This window comes from Poeciliopsis prolifica, unplaced genomic scaffold (genome assembly GCF_027474105.1).
Source record: "Poeciliopsis prolifica strain line A6 unplaced genomic scaffold, Auburn_PproV2 SCAFFOLD035, whole genome shotgun sequence".
In the NCBI taxonomy this organism is placed as follows: Eukaryota; Metazoa; Chordata; class Actinopteri; order Cyprinodontiformes; family Poeciliidae; genus Poeciliopsis; species Poeciliopsis prolifica.
Genome location: NW_026562410.1, coordinates 582911 through 604685, shown reverse-complemented (window position 1 = coordinate 604685; position 21775 = coordinate 582911). Strand labels below are relative to the sequence as shown.

The window sequence follows — 21775 nt, the reverse complement described above, 5'->3', positions numbered from 1 at the left end:
CAGTCCACTCTAACAATGGCCCTACATCAGTGGAGAAGTTCAGCGTCTCCTATATCTAAATTGGTTTTGAGAGGACAATAAATCTGCAACAGATCTGATACCGAGAACAACTGCACAATGCAGACAGAGTAGGTGGACATCACACATTAGGATGACAAACCTAGAAGCTCAGAGAGAACACCAAGAAAAAAAGGAAAAAAAAGTTTCTATTTATTTGTGTTGTTGCCGATTTATGGTCTTTCAGGTCGAGCCCACAAATCTCTTTTGGCATGTTTTGACCCTGAGCTGGATAATGTATCACCCATCAGGACGCCGTGATTTCAGTGGTGGCTGTCTTTTAGACCGACTCACTCAGAAGGCAAGAGGCAATAAAAAGTGAGGTATTGCTGTAGAATAGCATATTTATTTTCAATTGAATCAGAAAGTTCAGCCTAGATTCAGCCTCAAACACAAAAAGATTGTTCCTTGCCTTTTGTTAATGTTTTACACACAATAATTAATCAACAATTAATTTTTCATCTTCACTGAAATTACTAAAATAAAATTTCCCCCTTTTTTTCCAGCTTGATCACCAAAGATCTTTCGTTATCTTATCTTTCGTTATTTTCTTCTACAGCTTCGCCTTGCCAGCATTACACTGCACAACGCCAGCCGCTAACAGCTCGTCTATCTCTGCTGAAGTGTAGCCGTAGTCCAGCAGGACCTCAACCGTGTGCTCTCCTACCGCCGGGTCGGAAGCGAGACAGGGCTCAGCGGGAGTCCGAGACAGAACCGGAGCTGGCCGGGGGAACTCCTCCCCGCTGGAGTCCTTCATGAAAGAGCCTCTCTCTTGGTTGTGAGGGTGAGAGCTCACTTCGTCAAAAGACAACACAGGTGTGACGCAGGCATCGATTCTGTCAAAAATCATCAACCAGTCCGCCTGGGTCTTTGAGGCGAAGCGCTCTGTGAAGAGCTGCTTGAGCTCCGGCCAATCGCTGAAACTCATCTGAGGAGGCAACTCTCCAGCGTCTAATTCTAAGCCTGAGAGAAAAACAAACAAATAAACAACTGATGCAACTCCATCAGAAATAAATAAGACTGCACAGAGAAATAAGCAAGTAATATCTGAAACAAGGACCTTGAAATGTTAACTTTTTAAATTGTGCAAAACTGAATTATTTGGACACAGAAATAAAAAATAAAACAATTATAATACTGTAGGAAAACAACCTTTGTGCCAGGATTCTTACCCAATGTATGAAAAGTGCTTTTTATTTTCCACTAATGGAAAAGTATGAAGAAGCTTCTGAACTTCAAGAAAATGTTGCTTGTTGTATTTTAAAACTAATGACAATTCACAAGACATTTTGTTTTAGTTTTCTCTAAAAAAAATTAATAAATGTGTAAGTCTTTTACAGTTAGAATTCAAAGTTTGAATGTTCTTTTCTTGTAGACTATTTTCTGGGCCGAGGAATGGCTGGTTTTACATTCCTTTTGAGATGTCTTTAAATCCCTTCCCAGACTCAAAATGCTGAAATCTTCTTTTTGAATCAGACGTCTCTTTTCATCTTACCATGATGCTCACTCTCACATCAAAAGGTCAGCAACCACATTACATTTCTGGGGTTAAAACAAATTAAGTGTGAATAAGTCTAAGATAAACTTTTGCACTTTCTGTGATGCAAGATGCACTTTTCTGATTTCTTATTATTGTTTAAAAGGCATTGCTTCTGCTTGGTTACTGGCTAACCAAAGGTACAAGATAAGGTATGCAATTGATACTATTTTTACTTTATTGCACAGTTCTCAGGTGCTAAACAATCAAAAGCGACTTTGAAATGTGATCCATTTCTGGATCACATAAATGTTAAATCTCTGATCCATGTAACTCCAAAGTTCTTAATCCTACTGAAAATCGATGGTGTCCCAAAAAGGTCTATAAATGATGTAAAACATAACATGCTTTTTTTTATATAAATATGAATGTTTTTCAAATAGTACCTACAGAAACAAGCTAAAATACCATCTAGAAATTATAAATCAACAGAATAGCACATTTGCAACACTGATGCAACATTTTGTCCTTACTGTAGAATAAACTTAATAGTAATTTTAGTACAAACCTTTAAGCAGCTGGTTGTAAAACTCTGTTTCTATGGCGCCCACAGCCAGGTATTTTCCATCCAGAGTCTTGTATGTGTCATAGAAAGGAGCTCCGCTGTCCAACAAATTTTCTCCCCTAGGGCGACTCCACAAACCAAGTTTACGAGACTTCCATAAAAACGAACCTGTAAACGCTGCTCCTTCCACCTGAGGACAAAAGACAACACAGGTGTTGTCTGTGGGAAATCTACAGGATGTATTTTTGCAAAAATTACTGATGCATGAAAGTCTGCAGCAAGTGATGATAAAATAATTTAGCACTATTCACATAAATTCACAAGTAGAAAGTATTTAGAACCACCGAGTCACATTACAACCACAAATATCAATGCATTTTACTTAATGTTAACCCTCTAAAGTCTAAACTAATTGTGGTGTTTATCACCATCTGTCTTTCCCAAGACCTGCTAAAGAAAAGCCTCACCTCAGCATGATGCTGCCACTGCCATGCAGGGATGGCTTCAGTAAACAGACAAACTTTGTTTATTTTAAGAACTTATGTGACAGCACAGCAAAAAGAAGTACACAGTTATGAACTGGAATACAAAGAACACGTTTTAAAACATTTGGGGCATTTGGGGTGTATGTCTCTACTAACTGTACGTCTGCAGGCTGACATTTTAGACATTCTACTTAAAAAAAAAACAGCTGAAGGTCAGCAGGAATTCATGGAGAGAAACAAGGAGAGGTGCTCTTTCAGTCAGAAATTGTAAAATAAGTCTGGAATTCGTATATTTTGCAGTGTCCTTAAAAACAGGGTTCAGAAAAAAAAACCTTGTTGCTTCAATCAAAAAAAGTTATGGTCCTAAAACCTTTACTCATCTCCAAGATCAAATCATTCTACCTTGTAAAACAAACAAACAAAAAAATAAATCACTTGGTTCTTAACTTTGATTGGGCTTTTTTAAAATGTGTGTATGTTGATACAGCTCTTATTAAACAGACACTAATTTGAAACCAAAACCGTTTTCAATGCATATAAAAATGACTTAAAAAAGTGAAGACATCTTGTTTCAATCATCAAGTGGAAAATCTGTTGTTTGCAATAGACTGCTGTGTCAAAGCTTATCCTGCCGTCCCACAGTAAATAACACCTTGATCGAACAGTAATGGTTGACAACTCTGATAAATCTGCCAGCTTTGAATGTCATCCATTAGATTTCAAAATGTTGGTGAGTGAAAACAGCAGCAGCTGAAGACAAGATATCTGTCACAACTATTGTTGCTGATGGTAATCAATTATCCCTGCCTGAACTCATCAAAAAGTGCCCTTCTTTGCAAATGTTGCAGTTCGAACAAATGAGGAACACAAGAACCCATCTCTCTACTGTTCAAAAGGCGTTTTTAGAGGTTCAAATCTAATGTGACCCAAAGCACCTTTTGCTTTGTTGAAACTAAAAGGGAAAAAAATCTATTGTATGACGACTGAAACATGAGAAAAAAAAAAGAAAGCTACTTTAAACTTGAGAATTGAATGTGTTTTTTTTTTTTGACCATGTTGCTGCTTTATGAAAAGAAAACCTATTGGAAGAACAGAAGGCCGCTCTGATGCTGGTAAGATTTTCAATGCATTTACAATTATTCTATACCAGAAAAGAAAAAGGAAAACCCAGACCAGTGCTTGAAATATTTACTTGAGCTTTTGTGTTTTTTTATTTGTACAAGAGCAAGGATAAAACTTGGAATGTGGAGTCTTCGCTTACTGATCATCATGAAAAAGGCATCTGGGAATAAGAAAAAGATGAGACTCCAAGCAGTGTGTGTGTGTGTAAAAAAGACTTTCTAAACTTATGAATTCTGTTTGCTTCTTCCTTGCATCCAACATACTACAGTTACTCACCCTCTCTATTAAAATGTATTTCATTAATATGTCCAGGACAGGACATGAAAGCATAATTTATAACTAATAGTAAAATTATGGATGTCTGAGTGCCCCTCTTCTTCTTACTGCATTCATGACCTGCTGCATTGATTTCATTTTAATTCAACATTCATTGTTGGTCCACTTGGAAATGTCAGAACAATGGATTTTCTCATGAAAATCTACAACAATAGACTATTTTTCCAACATTACTATAACAGAAATAAGTTGCAAGCTTAACAATAAACATCAGTGCAACATTTAAAAGGGATTGTGGGGAACAAACTAGCAGCATTCTTCTTGATTATTTATTTTTATAAACAAGGATTAAGTTTTCCTCTTCTTATTGGTTTTGTTCTAACTGCAGAATGTAAAAAAAAAAAGTCATATATTAATTCTTATTTTGTTTTTTTTCCTATTAACAGTCAAGAAAATAAAATCAAAAGGAACCCCCAAAGTAGATTACTATATGTATAACATATAAAAGATAGCAAATGTTTTGTGAGAATATGCAGAATTATATACAGGGTGCCATTCTTTAGAGAGATATTGCAAGAAGAGAAAAAATTATAAAGCACAATGATCACACAAGTATAGTTTGCAGAAGGATACAAAAGATGTGAAAGAATTGCACAGTAGAAATTATATGTCTGGAAAGAAACAGAAAAATGGCAGAAATACTGTCACAAACAGTAGACTGGAAACTAATTAATAGTAGAACATGAGATCCTGCACTAAAAGACAATAAAATGGTACAAAAAGTTTAATTGAATATTACATTTGAGTGACAGGGATCACTCTGAAAGACTTTTCTGAGAAAGAAGCTGTCTGTGGAAGAAAAAATGAGCTTGCTTTGATTTAAAAAAAAAAAAAAATGTCAGAAATGTGTCAAAGTGACCCAGAGGGCAGAATCGGTAATTAGCAGAGAACTTCAAAATTGAAGAGGCGGTTCATTCCAGGTGTGCACAGGGCTCATGTGGCTACATACGCCACACAGACTCCCAGTTATAAATGTTTACATCCTCACAACCACTTAATTTAATTGTAATATAAACTCCAGTGCAGAGAAGCCTCAAAAGACGCAAGCGGTTTGAACTGGGAGGCTGAATGGAAAAGCAAGACGAATGAAAGCATACTGCTGCTGTTAGATGCTTGGAAGATGAAAAATGAAGCAGAAAATGTATCGCCCTGATGTGTCACAGTTGACAGCTCCGAAGCAGATGGTGTGCGCTTTTGGAGCCTGTGATGGGAGCCTCATGGAGAGACTCTGAAAGCCAGTATAATAACGTGGTTGTTCCGCTAACAAAAGTGTTCATGCCAGCTGGTTCTGCACCCTAACAATGAAGAACTGTATATAGAGAAATGAGGAAATAAGATTCAAGAGTTTATGATGGAGTCCTACTACACCGTGCAATGTTTCATGACCGTTCCCCAATTAAAACTTTGGCAAAGTAGCAAAACAACACAGCATGTGTAAGACATTTGTTTTTATTAGAATGAATAACATTGTCTTCAATATTGTCTACAAAATATGACAAATTTATGCAGCATAAACACACTGAAGGTTTGATTTATGTGCTGAAGATTAGTTAGCTAAATTACCATTCAGTTAAAGGAGTCATTCTGACAAGTTGAGAAGGTCCTGCAAGACTTCCATTAAAGAAAGCGAAATTGTAATTTTTACCAAGAGTTAGTAGAGGTTTGATTAAAAACGTCTAATATTGAACTTTGAGGACAAGCAGACAAGAAACTGAGAGAATGAATTTACCTTGAAACTGTACAAATATTACGGAAAATTTGCAACACCTATGAGATGGCCTTGGTGCCTGGATTGGAAGAGCCCTACTCTACATAATAAAAAGCCTAAGTGCTCCACAAGGCATGGACAAAATTTGGAAAAGTTTGAAGCATATGAATACTTTTGCCAAGCATCCAAATGAGTGACTTTCCAGTCACAGTTTTAAACTCGGCAAATTAAGCAATTTTTCAAATTAGTGAAATCTCATCAAAGCCAGCTCTGCAATTAATCAGAATAAATTTTCTGCAAAAAAAACCCAAACAAAAAAAAAAACAATGATGATAATTAATAAATCACCAGAGCCAAAAATATTCAATTAAAGGCTTCTAAAACGCTGTTGCCAGATGACAGCTAGGAAATCTAATAACTGCACTTCAGAACAAGTGAAGGGTATACACTGTTTCATACACAATGAAAGAGTGTATGTGTTCATTATAAATCCAATATCCACATCATTAACCTAACAAAAGTGTATGACGTGCTCTAAACGTCTTGATCCTGTTGTACCTAATAAAGTGGTCAGTGCCTGAACCTGTATAATCCTGGTAGCAATATGTCTGCATCCATAATCCCATCGCTTCTCTCCTCACTGACAGCCTGTAGGTGAAGTTTAAATTAGAGCTCTAGTGAATGTCCAAAAAAATTTAACTTTGCTCAAACAAATGAACAGTTTTCACTCATAATCTCTGCTTCTGCTAAAACCCCAGAGGAGCCAAATCCCTGGTTAAATTTAATCTTTAACTCAACAATGGAGCTGGCAAGGTCACCTTTACTTTTTATCTACCGCACCCCTCAACAAACAAAAAGAAGTACCAAGAGGGAAACCTTTGGCATTTTAGATTTACATAAAAAGTACAAAAAAAATCAGGCTTTTTCCTAAGAGTGTCTGGGATTTCTGCATCTCCTTGCTTCAAACAACCGCTGGTTCTGTGAGATTCTGGGATTAATTTGTATGCACAGTTCTTTTGAGGTCCGCTCAGTGATTTATGATTATCTTTGAGTTAAGGGACTCTAAAGGCTGAGAAAAAAAACAAACAAAAAACCTTCAGTTTGAGGCCTATGTCTCTCTCTCTCGAGATTCCAATATGGATTTTACCTTTTTCTTTTCTTTGCAGATGGAGCAAAGTTTTTGTTCACATAAAAACTACATTTTTCTTTCTTTCTTTCTTTTTTTTTAAACCAGGAAAATGTCTATGCCCCACTGACAACTCAAACCCAGAAATGATTTGTTGGAGAGGAGATCAGTTGATCTTTTAGAAACTCAGACTGCCGATAAAGTGAAGGACTTTCCGACAACCGTTTTCAGAAGGTGATCCTTAATCCTGTTCTTCAGGGCTCTCCTTCCTGCGTACCTAATTTAAATGATTGGATTACCTTCTCCAGAATGTTCATGGCTGCCTATTGATCACAAATTCATTTAAGTCCGGTGTGCGGCAGCAGTGAAAGACCTAAAACATGTAGAAAGTGGTCCGTGAGGGCCAGCATTCAGAACCTCTGAGCTAGAAAACAGATAAGACTGAAAAAGACATTGCATAGCTAGAAATCTGTGACTGCAAATTTATACTAGAAATGTGTTAAGGGCACATTTGAATCAGAGGCATAAAGAAGCTGAACAAATGAGCAAAGTTAGCAGCTCTACAGCTAGTAGATTGTAAAAAATAAAAAAAAATAACCAAAGCTGCTGAATAAAATAAACACACAGAGACAATATTAAAAAAATAACATATGACACTGAGCTTGTGAGAAGGAGACAGTAAGATTTTGACTATGCTTTTGGGAAAACAAAGATGTTTTCTTTTTAAATGGAAAAAAGTTTTAAAAAATGTACATACACACATACACAGACAAATACATGTTTGTGTGTATGTTTTAAAGAATGTGGAATGAACACAAAATTATTCAGTTAAAGTTTATCCAGTTGATTTATTGTGATTTTAGTTCTTGCTTTTTCACAAAAATTCAGTTTGTGTTTTCACAAGAATTAAGTTTTAATCTGTTTGAAAACAAAAAAGAAAAAGAAAGAAAGAAAAATCAATGTCCCTCAGTCTCCAAGTTCAAGTAGCATTCCACATCCACTCAATAGTAAAACAACTTTTAGATTTAATGTTGGCAGAAGCCAAATATCAGCTTCAGCAGACAGTGTCTCCTGCTATGTTTCTCTGACAATGACAACAACATGACCCAATAGTGAGTTGGGACACTCACTATTTAAATTTCTATTTTCCTGACAGATGGTGTAACAGGGGCACAAGAACCATGTGATTGTGTTGAAGAGTATATTGTTTGAAAACAAATAGAGCAAATTATACTGTGGCTTTCTCTTTTTTTTATAGGAAGCATGATTTACACTGGAACGGTTGGTAAATATACCAAGGCTTCATCGGTACAGCCAGGTGTCAACAGATAACAGTGAATAAGTTCCGAACACACACACACACACCCACCCCCACATGATAAAGGCTGTAAAAGCTTTACACATTAAAAACAACTTTCTGATCTCTTGAGTAAACACTTCCCACACTCAGCACTGACCCACGAGGCCATTTTAGGTTCAATTTAATACTCAAATCACACACAAAAAAAAAATCCTGAAAATGAGACAATAATGGATGAAAAAAAGCCTCTTTCGCATGTCCTCCAGGCACTTCAATTTCCACTGCTCATTTCAAGAAAATAAATGAATATTTTCAGTAACTACATTCTCAGCAACACAGCTCCCTCTCTGACAGAGCCACCCACACAACCACAATGATTCAGACCATCAGCTGACAAACCTTCCAGCTAAATCTCATCCTGTCACCTGAATCACTGCAGCTTGTCCCACTCTTGTCTGTTTTACACAGAGAACTGTACCACATCAGCCTGAAAGGCTTTACAAATGGTGCCTTGTCTGAAAATTACCTGACAGAGATGTGAAGTGGATGAATAAACAGCCCTGCTGATTTATGTCTGGATGGTACATCCTTGCTGGCTGCCAGCCTCTTCACTTGGCTGCATTTACGTCTAACAGGAAAAACATTAGACTCCTCTTGCTGCACGCTTTAATGGTATAGCTTTAGAGACGGCTTTGTGCTTGGGCCACTTGGAGCTGAAGCACACTTAAAAGCAGCAATGTCATAACAAATAAGAAAACTGAAGGTACTGGAAAGCACTTCAAGTCCATCACCTCTGAAAGGTTTCTAATCTGGATGGGGTTGGTTAGCTATACACACTGTGTTCCAAATTATTGTGCAGATTGGATTTAAGAGTCATAAAGATTACATTTTAAGAGAGCAGCTGTTAAAAACGGTAATCTGAAGCTGCTGGTGCCTCTGGAACCTCAAGGTGGAGGATCCTTCAGAGGCTTGCGGTGCATGAACCGACTATTGGGCCCCCTAACCAGAGCTCACAAGCGGAAACGGTGGCAGTGGGCTCAGCCGTACACAAAGATTTATTTTCAAACAGACTTGTCCACTGATGACTGCTGTGCAACCCTGAATGGTCCAGATGGACGCAGTAGTGCACTGGTGGTGGATGGCCACCACATCCCAACACGGCTGTGACGTGCAACTAAAAGAACAGCATTCATCATTCTTATTAACGGCATGCAGCTTTAGAGCCGCAGCTGGTAAAAATCACTGTTTTAATGTATATCAATCCAGCTACAGTAGAACTTTTTTTTCTTTGTCATTTAAAGAAGAATGAATTAGATCATATTATTTATATATAATGCCACACACATTAATATCAATCCTGCACCAGTCTGAATTCAGGCAAGCACTTTATTGGGTTGCTGTCTTAAACTATTTAAGAAGCTGTGTTTAGCTGATCGAAAGTGATTATAAGTCAATAACATTGACCCGCTTACAATAAACAGCAGGTTTGTCTTATTTCCACTTTGTAGAACAAACTGGAATGCAGAACCTGAAAGATTCACATCAATTTGTTGAGCTTGTCTGAACTTTAGCAAATCCCAGCCCCCCAAAGGTAAAGGCGCAGCTACAAATTGAAGATACCAAAACACAAAGCACTTTGTCTGCAGAAGGCAAAAACTTTGTTTTCCAGCTATGCACAAAACATCTCTCTTGCAAGGACAACCCTTTGGGGTCTCATTTATGTGTGGACTGCTGGGTTTCTGCAAGGACTCCTCTCCTACAAGATTTTAGGACAGGTGTTTTATTTTTGCTCTGTTTATTTGCCTTATCTTCCATTGCAGCTGTTCTTCAGTTTCAATACCCTGCTGGTTCTGCCACAATGAGGATCCATCTACAGATTGGTTTTATTCATCTTTCAATGTTTCACACAGAAACACTGACAAAAACAATTCCCTAAAATTTTGTAAAAGATTGGTGCTTCCGACATGCAGACATCCACACCACAGAGAAATCTGCATTCAGAAAACAAGAGCTTAAGTCCCATTGTGATCAATTTTCAGGCAGAAGTCAAACTGATTAATTAAAATATTTCATCGCATCAATGAAACACTAATAAGAGCCGCAATCCTAGCCTGGAGAATATTTGTCTCTTAGCTTTAATAAAATTAAACCCAATTCAGAACAAGGGTGGAACATAAGAAATCAGATGCTGTAATTAAACGGAAATATGTGGCTGACTTATAGATATATGTATTAAATCTACTTTGCAAAGAAGCTCAATATGTTTGTTTCAAATCAGCTCTTTCTAAAGCCATTAATATGTCAGCTGCATTGAATGTGCATCATAACCTCCCTCCCATTGGGCTTCATTTAAAGATGTTCTGCCTTCTGAGACTCTGATGGGCTTTTCTAAGTAACTCCACCATGAGCTGTCCAACTTCACCCATCGATGCTAATTGGGACTTTACGACACAGAAGAGCCCCAACTTGCAGCAGTGCAGAAAACATTTTGTGCTTGTTGATGTCAACAGATCACATCACAGAGACAGAAGAGACAATTAGTTCTGCATCCTGTCCAAAAGTCATCTGAAGAATATATGATCCTTTATTGTGTCTGATCACTTTCTGGTTGAATTTTCTGAACTGTATCTCACCTGTATTGTGGTTCTAAGGTTTCCTAAGTGTATTTTGCCCTAAAGCAGTGACTGCAGTCAGGAGACATATAAGTAAATGGAAACTTGTTCTAAAAATCATAGGGTTTCTTACCATGCTAGCGTCAATGATCTGTCCCTTTCCCGACTTTGTACGCTCCAGCAGGGCTAAGACGATCCCCAGAGCACAAGTAAGACCACCACCGGCAAAATCTGCAACCAGATTCAAAGGCGCGTAGGGCTTCTCTCCACTCCGACCCAGTTGGGACAAAAGGCCTGTATGGACATTAAACAAACTCTTTAGATAAAACTTACAGCACACTAAGGACCAATTTAGATCAGAAACAAGATATTGTTTAGAAGTTTTTCACTGATGTGGAGGAATTCACTGCACAAATGCTTATGAAAGAACCTGGACTTTGTGTGAGACTTTCTGCTCCTTTTGCTGCACTGCTATTGCTCTCGTATCGCAAAGCACCTTGAACAATAATAAAAGCATAACTGTAATTGCAAAAGGATTTTCAAAGTTTCTTTGTAATATTTGCTTTGGATGCCGCATAGGAAAGGCCATACACAAATGTCAAACAGAATTGCTACAAAGTCTTCAATCCTAATAATCTAATCCTGATTTATTTTTAAAATATAATTTGAGCAGGTATTTATTTGTGCATTTATTCAAACTTGTTTGTTGTATTTTAAGATATGAATGAATTTTTCTGTTACCAAAGATAATGGACCTATCATCGGGGCTACAAAACAGCACTCCACTTCGGTTTGTACCCTAAAATGATCTTTTAGTCACAGCTGAACTCAATCTGTGTGCTACAAAACAGAGACGGGGCTGATGAACAACTGCAGCGTTCATTTGAAAGGCACCACACAGTGTTCACCCACAAAATATTACAAGCTTAAAGTACAAAGGCAGAGGAATCTCTGGTAATTCTTCATTGGACACCCTTGGTAGTTCACCCAGAGTCCAAACTCTCCTCAGCTCACCCTGCCGGTTTTTAATGGGATTTATGTCTGAGGACTGACAAGGCTATGAAGAAATGTTTATTTTGAATTTGATTAACCATTTCTGGTTTGGCCATATGTCTTAAGCCTCATAATCACCCTTTTAATTTAATTTTGAGGTTTATTTTATTACCTTTGTATATAAGACAAATTTATATTTTAACAAGGTTTCAAAAGCTTTGGAAGGAGAAACAGACCCCCAGCATCATACATCCTTCAATATAACCGTAGTGGGAACAAAACTGGGTCTCTGCATCATTTATAAGAAAGTCAAAGACAAGAAAATGACTCAAATGAATTTATATGACATTACTCTGATCACGACTACATTGGAAGTGAGTGGAAGAGGATCCAAGGTTCAAAGAAAAACTCTGACGGTCATCAGAAATCCTGCATGTTTCAATTAATATTCTGGCGCTTAGAATCAAAACAAAAAGAAATTTGGAATTAAAACTTTTGCAACAAACTAATATGACCATATTATTTACAGGTTTTCCAACCAGTCTTTACCTGACATGGCGAGGTAGTTGATGTCATGTCCAGCTGCAGAAGCGTAACGCCCACTCTGGCCATATCCCGTCAACCGAGCGTAGATCAGACGAGGATTTTCTTTATGTAATTCACTTGGACCAAGGCCCAGTTTTTCCATAACACCTTCAAATAAGAATAATAACCATTATTCGTTAAAGACACATTAGCAGTCACTCAAAAGCGTTCCCCCTATCTTTTCACAGACTCAGTTCTGACCTTTGCGATAGGGCTCAAGGACAACATCTGACTGAACACAGAGCCGCCTGAGCAAAGCCACACCCTGTGGCATTTTCAGGTTGAGGGCAAGGGACTGTTTCCCGCGAGCTTGAGTGTCCAGAGTTGAGAAAACCTTGGTGCGGTCCACACGGATCACCTTGGCTCCAAAGTCTGCCAGGATCATGCCACAGAACGGTGCAGGGGCCAGACCTGCCAACTCGATGACTTTCACTCCCGACAGTGCCATGGGTTTATGACTGCTGAGTTAATTTACACATATAGATCTCAGTTTATATAAGATAATGAATGAGTTATGTTAGTATTAAAAACAAAATGTCACAAGCAAGACGCAATCAATAATATTGAGTGTTATTCTCACTAAGCCCATCATTATGTTCTCTTTTTTCCAAATAATGTAATTCAGGCCATTTTTCAAAAAAGATCAACAGATACTTAGACAAAAAAACTTACTGACTGACTGCAAAACAGCCTAATTATGCTTTAGGCTATTTTTATTCAACAGTACAATTTTGCCTTTCTCCTGAGATTACATGTTGAGCTCATTAAATTCAAACTCAGAGCCTTTTGCCATTGCGGTATGATACATTGTCAGACGCTGCATAACAAAGTCCTTTTTGGTTAGTTGCATATTGTGAGAGCAGCTCCAGTCCAGCTGGACGCAAAAAAAATACAATAATAATAATAATTTCCTTACTTTAACAGTACTGTTTTTGCACAGTGTCAAAAAAATAAAAAAAAAAATATGAATGTACTTACTTTGGTTTATTTATCCAATTACTGCAACTGTTCCACAGTTTCAGCCTCTTATAAAACAATTTAGTATGTACATAAATTGTATGTATATACAATTTAGTACGTGCAGTTTAAACCCTGTTTCTATGGAAATTGGGTCTAATACTTTTAGTAAATAATATGCATCTCAAGTTAATGGGAGTTGTGATTTAAGGCTTCACTATAATGCACTAAAAAACTAGCTACTAAGAAAAATAAGCTGAGGTGAAATGACAATGTTGGAACAACAGGTGGGTATGAAAAGGAGTTATGATTTCTCAAAATAACCCGCATACCTGCAACACAGTAAATTATAACGTTAAACAGTAACTTCTGTGTTACAATGCCAACGAAAAAACAAAACAAGATATGTCTCTGCAGAATCTGCTCATGCAAATGACGTGTTTGAATAAAAGCTCACCTCAGTCAGCTCTGAACACCAAACAGCTGGAGACTCGGCTCAGAATGACCGGCTCCTTTATCTTGAGACTGAATTTAGCTGTTTGAACAGCGGAGTGAACAACAGAGGAGCCGCTGGCTCATAGGCTCAAAGTCAAGTAAACTACAGACAGTGGAGCCTACAGTGCGGCTGGCATTCAGTAATTGCAGATAGACATGCGTGGTTTAAGCATAAAATCCCGCCTCAGGGACTCTTTAGCAGGAGTTTACCCCGTCTTATGCGGGGAACGGTAACTCCGCCTGGTCCCGCAACTTCCAGGTCCCGCTGCGGTGTAAAGGCGATGAGATTCATGAATAAACTTCCTGGTGGCGTCTGACGTCATCGCGTTGTTTTGCTATGGCCATCTGGGAAATGTCGTTTTTTTTTTTCGTTGTTTAATCCATTCATAATTTATTAATTTCGATAAATAAGATCAAAATTATGCATCATTATGAAGAAACTTGCTTTGTTCTTTTAGACAGTTAAAACATGAAAAGTGTAGCTTACATTTGTTTGGTTATCCAGTAGAAGCTTCTTGTCCTGCAAATACACTTGCTGCTGACAAACTTTATCACAACATGGTGTGAAAGATGTGATGTTTTGTAAATCTTTTGTGTTAAAGCATTGCACATCTAGAGCCTAGAATCATTACCCATTTTCCTCAGAAACTGTCTTGAACTCAGTCAGATTGAATGTAGAGCATCTGTACACAGCGGTTCTCAAGTCACAGATTGTCTTTGCCATGTAGGTGTTTGGTCTTTCTCCTACTGGACAGGGAGCCTCCATCCAACACTTTTTTGCTTCTTCGGAGATGCTTTCTTCCAGGTTTGCTTTGCATTTCAATCCATCTTCTCATTCATTCTGGTCATCTTTCTTGTTCTGCTGAAAATGACTCTTACCAGTCGTGAGTGTTTGTTCAGTGAAGTGTTAGTTTTCCTCCATATATGGCACATGTTGCCTTGAAAGTTCAGATTTGGTCTCATCTGTCACTTTAAAGTTGATCCTTTTTTTAAAAAAAAACTTTGCCACATCTTTACCACGCCTTTCTGCCGTGTCCCTTGCTGTTGATGATGCTGTTTGTGTTGTAATGGTAATGACAAATCCCTGAGCCCTGGGATTCAGACTCAGTCTACATCAGTGAGGATCAGAGAGTGTCGTATCATGGAAATAGGATTACAAAATCAGGAAGACAGACAGCAAGCAGTTGGAGATCATTTATGTCAACATTCACATCAGAATCCTCACAAATGTTTAACAGTGCGCAACTAAAAGGCTGACAGGCTTTATCACAACACAAGGACCAAAACAGACCATGTTGTCAAAGGAAGGCACAGATCTTCTCTGACCCCTACCAAACGACATTTTATTTTGAAATGGGTGTTGTAAACTTTAGCTCATTGTCTTTTATTTTTTATTTTGCAATATTGAAGGGCTTAGAACCAATGCAATTATGTTTTGCATGTTATAACTCTGAATCTGAGTTATGGTTGCTTGTTTTTGTTTAATTCCCTGAGGAAGGAATATGACAGAATGCATCAGAGAGCTGATTTGATATGCCAGCAGATCTTAATTCCAGTGAGCCAAGATTAATTAAATGGGGACTGCAAAAGTGAGTAAACTGAGGAAGAAACTCATTGTAGGACCACTGGTCAAGTGGATTCTGATATAAACTTTTACAGAAAAGTTTTAACAACACAGTCCTTTATGGCCTGTTTGACAATGAAAACTGAATCAGCAAAAAAAAAAAAAAATAGATCTGTGTCAGAAAGAAATTCTGCTTGAAGAAGTCTTTGTTCTCTTCCCAGCCAATTTAACGATTCAGCTGGAGGTACTTAACTAGTGCTTGTTCTCTGTTACACAGCCACAATCTAAATATGGTTGGAGAACTGCTTAACAAAGAACAGGGAAACAAAGAACAGGGAAACAAAACTGCCAGCATGATTTGGCTCAATGGTGCATTGAGTTTATGTAAGGACTGCTTCTGCCATCAGAAAGTTGCTCATGTTGGTGTAGACAAATTTACCTATTACACATAAGAATAGGTAATTGCTGGAGGTAGCATCGAACGAAAGAGACCGCCACCCACAATGACTACAACAAATACTTATGGTAGACTGGTGTTACTTCAGATCCCAAAGTAGTTTCACACTGTGACAAAAACTTGTGACATGGGCTTGAGGTGCCTGAGGCATATTCATCCTCACAGGCTTTGTTTGTGATCAATAAATTTGATTTTGTACCTCGTTCGTTTTTAGTGCTGCTTCAAACTGTTGCTACTTGTGCATGGCCATTTTTTAAACTTTCTCTTTAACTGTGAAAACTGTTGAAATGTATCATTTTGCTTCCTCACAATAAGGTACAAATAAAAATAAATACATTGAATTTTGTGTTTCTAATTCCCCAAGCTTATTAATGAAGTTAAAATGGGATTTAAAACATTTGCAAAATACTGTGTTGTTTCAGTGTTTTCAACAGGTATTAATATAAATCCTAATCTCCTCATTGTTTAGTATCATAAGTTCAATAGCCAGGCAGGTTGCATCTCGAACTGCTGCTCTGCAGAAGAAATATATCTTTTCCGAGTATCCTTCAGGGTTTTAGGTGATTTCTTATTATCATTTTAAGAAATGTAGGGCAATAAGAAAATCTTTTTACAGAAATGTTCCTGCTAGCAAGTTCAAAGTCAAAAAATCAAAAGCATCCTTACCATGAAAAGGCTGCATCTGCGTTCTTAATTAAGTAGAAAATACTCTGCGCAACAAAAAAAAAGTTCATCACAGTGTGACAAAGGGAACGTACCAGAGATGCTCTTCAAAGGAACAGACTTTTGAGCTCATTTCTTCAGGTCATCAGCTTGAGAATTGTTGCTGTTGTGTTTTTACGTTCTAAATTGTTAATGATGCCACTTATTTAATGCTTGGCATATGGGTGTGCCGTTTTCCTTTATCACTCAGCAGTTGTAGACGGTGGTATCAAATTCTAAGTATTTGTATAGCAACTGTGAATTATTCCTTCTGTCAGAACTGATATAACTGAGTCAGGCTTCTGGATCATTTTGCTCAAACTCGCCTTAACTTCCTGACTGTTGTTTTAATACTTCCATGTAATGTTTTGCTTTTTATTGTACCATCTGTTTTGTATCACAATCTATCTGGGCTTTCTTGTGGCTTTTTAGTTTTTGTCAAAGTAAAGAAAGAACAACCTAACTTTTCATTTTTTTTCATTTGAAACACAATGAGTGGTAGATCAAACAAGACTTGCACTTATGAGGAGAAAAAAAATTATTACAGCCTATTAAGTAATCTCTTTTATGCACTGGAATAAAGTAAATGTTTCATTTTGCTGAGTGTGAAATGTTTTGAAAACAGCCATCTTCAAAATGTAATAGTATAAATATTCATTTTCCAATTATTTTTCTTTAATTACAATTTAGAAAATTCAAGGATGTGCTTGACAAATTATCTTCTGCAGGTTTAATCATTTCTGACACTGGGTTTTTTTTCATAATGGTCATTCCCTTTAAATTAAATTTAGAGCTGATTGAAAAATGTGTCATGTTTATCTTACGTTGTTATTCCAAGTAGTCACACAGTACACCTGAAAATGATCAAAATTAATTTAAAACATTAATCAGAAACACTCAAGTAGCTTGCTGGTGTAAAAAAAAATAAATAAATAAAATAAACTTAAAAAGCAACCCCAAATTGAGTTACTAACGTCTTTGCTGCAAAATTAAAATATCTTCAGGCATTAAAAAACTGCTGGCAGATTTTTTTAGTTGCAGTCGGTCGCTTGATCCCATGAACCAGAAGAAAAGCTACCGAATGAGTCCTAAAATCTATATCAATCCAACACATCTTAAAAATGTGATTATGATTAGTTTCTGCCAAGTTACTGTGACCTTTCCTGTTAAAGTCACTAGCATCAGTGGGAATAATGAAGCTTTTAACTGATAGACTAAAGTGATTTATTGCTACAAAAGAATAACAATAGTAGAATAAAAAAAAGAAGAAATGTATCTTGCAATATTTTACACAAACAAATAAACCGGTTGCATATGGTGTTCATAATAATTATGTGTCCTTTACTCTGGTACACTGTAAAAAGGTTTTTATATAGTTTATAGTAAAATGCCGGCAGCTGTGCTTACCAGAATTTTACTGTATTTATACAGTGTAGGTCAAAATAAAATCTGGTTCAAGCTACTGTCTTACTAGGTCATTACATTATTAAATGGAGTCTTCCTGGGTGTATTTTTTAGTCAGTATAAATATAGCTCTTCAATGAAGACCTCAGATGTTTGTTGAAGAGCATTTGAAAACAAAAACAGCATCACAAAGTTCAATGATAAAGTTGTAGGGACGTTTTAAGTAGGGTTAGGTTATTAACCAAGATCCCCAACTTTAAAAAATCCCTTGTAAACCTTATCAATTTAAATAGTTTCTATATTAAACATAGAAAAAAACTGCATATGTTTAGGTCTAACTTAAAATTTTTGAGCTAAATAAATCGGATTGTTTTATTTTGCATTTCTGTGCATGTATATTCATCAGACATAGCTGAGATTCTGCTCCCAGAAACTGTGGAGTGGCAGAAATCCACAACAATATGTGTATGACAACCTTGAATTGAAATGTCACCTGATGCCAGCAGATGTGAACTGATGGTTTATGTAAGATTTCTGTGGCTCGGTTTGCAAAGGTCATCTTACCTTGACAGTCAGATTTTGTGCAAACCCAGATGTGAGATTTTTTTATTTATTCATTTATTTAGGTTTTACAACATTTTCTGCCAGAAAGAGAAGAGATGCAGGAGACGAGGTAAAAGAGGGGTCTTTATTTCTGGGATAATCTTGATTTGTAAGGGGTATGTAATTTAGACGCATTCAGTTCGTACATAAGACATAATTACAGCTTTCAACTGAACGTTTTCACATCAGTCACCATGTTTACTCCTCAGAGAGCTGCTCAGCATGAAAAAAAAAGTCTAAAAGGGGGAAATTAGACAGAAAAAGGAAAGGGATAAATGTGCAAGTATGAGGAAAATATTTGATGTTATTTATTGAAAAAAAGGAAGTCTAAAAAATGGATTGTTGATAAATGGAAATAATTTTAAATAGATCTCTCAGTACTTTGAAGCTACTTCATAGTCTTAGTGAAATAACTCACACACAGCGAGATTTTTAGAAACAATTTTGCTCACACCAAATATTTTTGAGGTCTTTTTGTGTTTGTTCACATTTAAGCCTGGTATTGAAATAGATACTGTAAAACATTTGTGTTCGGGTTTGTAGCTCTCTGTGGTTAGATTTATTTCCATGACCAAAAATCGAGGGGTTGCATAAAGTGCTAAGGAGTAAACTGTGTGATGTAAGCAGATAAATCATTGTCAAAAAATTGCTCTTAAATCCACACTTCCTGTTTGGAAAACAATGGAATTGCTGATTATTAATCAAAGATGTTTATTTCAATCTTTCTATATTTTATAGTTGTAAATTACATTTGCTCAGCAATGATAATGACACATTGTCATTTCTTCTTTGTAGAGACAAATTGTTGTCAAATTAACTGCTGATTTCATCATTTATTTGTTTTGTCTGACCGGCTCTAATGTTTGATTTTGTTCACCGGTCCCCCTGCTGAGACTGATTAAGACTGAAAGAAATTGATTTCAATAAAATCCCAACAAATGATTGCAGTGAGGTTAAGGCAGACAAACTGTAGCATTGGGTCCAGCAAAAAATAATGCGCATTATAAAGGAAATTGGCCAGGAGACCAAAAGATGGCAAGATAAAGTGAAAGTTGGACATAGATAACAAAGATAATAAGATAGTGAGAGAAAAAGTTTTCGGATGTTAGGAAGGAGAAAAACTTGAGATCTTTGATTAAGAATGCCAATATTGCCAAGAAACACATGGGAAGAGAAAAATCTTTGAATGCCACTGGAGCCTTGACTCAATGACAGTAACAGGAAAGAGGCATTATGGAAAATCCTTGCTAAACAGCCTTTTCTGCAGGCATCAGGTCCATGAGGATTCGCACTTTGAATCAATACAGTATTGCTGGGGTCTCTTCAACCCTTTAATCTTTCATGTCTCTGTTCCTGAACTACTGCTGAATGTGTTCAGTGCATTTGCAGTTGAAACTTTTATTTGAAAATTATTTCAGTGAGGTTCCATGTATAGTAAAGATTGATAAATCTTGGTATTGATTTCTCTGCAGGGAGCCTTGCAACACTCCAAGGCACAGAGGAGAACATTCTTCTCTGCTGAAAGGAAGAACTGTCGGCGTTAGCTTGGCAAATGCCATGTTTGAGGTTTTTGGGGGTTTTTTTGTAAAAGGAATGTGACACATTATAGGTACACTGAGTTCAATTAATTAAACAAAATATTATCCCACCGTTCTCTTGCTTACCTTCATGCCATTTAGCTCTGGGAGCATGGAAATTGATCAAGGCTATTTAAAAAAGCTGATTTTCTTAATGTCACAAATACTAATAAATTTTTTATATAATAAGAAATATACATAGTGTCATTAATTTTTGGCCTGCTGTGATGTATTAGAAGATCTTTTTCAGGATCTTTTTTCAGGTTAAAATTATTGTATAGTAAACATCTTTAAATGGCAAAATCAGGAGTTGTTTTGACTTTATAGTGGATTTTTGCTATTCTGTCAAAATAAAATAAAACGCAATGTTTATATTGACTTATGTAAGGTCATGTAAACATGATACATAAAGAAATAAATAAACAAACAAATAAATAAATAAGATTCAGAATATTTACTATTCAGAATCTTTTTAAAAGTTTTTTAAAGTTCTTTCTGTTTTTTTTTTATTTTTTATTCTTTAGATATTCTGTAAAGTACTTTGAACTGTACATGCGTGGTAATGTGTACATAAACTATCCTGCCCTTGAGTTCATTATAATAAATAGTTTTTGTCATTCTTCTGCTTCTCCTCTTTTCAAAAACTCATCTTTTCCCATCCACTGTTCATCTTTAATAACAGAAATGTTTATGTGTTTCCATGCTGACCTGAACTCGGTGAGTCATCACATGCTGAACTTAAAGGTAGAATTGAATGTTTATTGACAGCTTTTCCTCTGTAGACATGATTATGTGACTTCCTTGTTCAATTTATGTTATGACTGGTTTCATGTAAAATGCATTTCCCCTTATCCAGCTTGCTCTGTTGGCATTTTAATCAGGATGATTGTAGTTGCACTTTGTGCTTCTCATGTATTACCATAAATTTCCATCTCAGTGATAAATGGTGGCTCTCAGGACACTTTCCTGTGGAATCAACTCTCCCATTTGGTTTTGGAAACCGATACTTTCTGAGTCACAAGAAGACCGGACAGAAAAATGTTGAATTGTCTCAAAGCTTAGACAATAACTGGTTCAAATGTCCCTCAAATATTCATGTGTTACTCTGCTATCACCTCTGGCTGCTTGGGGAAATTTAAATAATGCATCAAATGCCCTCCTCCAACTATTATCATCTTTATTTCATATTGTTAGCTTTGGGTGCTTCCCATAGTTTGACTAGCTATTTCACATCCTCTATTTAACCTGCTCAGAATGACAGAACTGTCAAATGAAAGCAAGAAAAGCACGATTAATTAACAATTCTAAATAGCCCCTTATATCCACACTTCTGCACTGCATTTTGCTTGTAACGATACACTCCAACTCATCAACCTATAAAATCTCGACTGCAGCAGATTCACTGTTCTTCCCGTCTCTCTAATTCAAACTCATGTTCTGTTTTGCTTCTGCCAACTCTTGTGTTTGTATTTCAGGGGCATTTTTAGGCTCTCTAACTCCCTACAAGCAAATTGACAGAGTATAGAATATAAATTTTACATCAAATATCACAAAGTTAATTTAATTTAGCTAGCATCACTGAGGAAACTGTTACTTGGTCTTATTTATAGTAATATGAAACCAGTCAGAGCTCTTGTTTGTGCTTGGCGA

General features: G+C 36.6%; 1 protein-coding gene across 2 annotated transcripts; it reads right to left on the bottom strand.

Annotated features, from left to right (window-relative positions):
* Positions 1 to 381: 381 nt before the first annotated feature.
* On the bottom strand, positions 382 to 14108 carry amacr (alpha-methylacyl-CoA racemase). 2 transcript variants are annotated; one of them, XM_055052528.1, is made up of 6 exons: positions 13781 to 14108; positions 12568 to 12827; positions 12331 to 12474; positions 10922 to 11082; positions 2103 to 2289; positions 382 to 1020 (listed from the first exon to the last, which is right to left on the bottom strand). In XM_055052528.1, exons 2-6 carry the CDS (start codon positions 12812 to 12814, stop codon positions 611 to 613), a joined length of 1149 nt encoding a protein of 382 aa, XP_054908503.1. In that variant the 5' UTR covers positions 12815 to 12827; positions 13781 to 14108; the 3' UTR covers positions 382 to 610. The 2 variants fall into 2 exon arrangements, with proteins under 2 accessions (XP_054908503.1, XP_054908504.1); XM_055052529.1 differs by having other exon boundaries at positions 12568 to 12824.
* Between the last annotated feature and the right edge of the window lie 7667 nt (positions 14109 to 21775).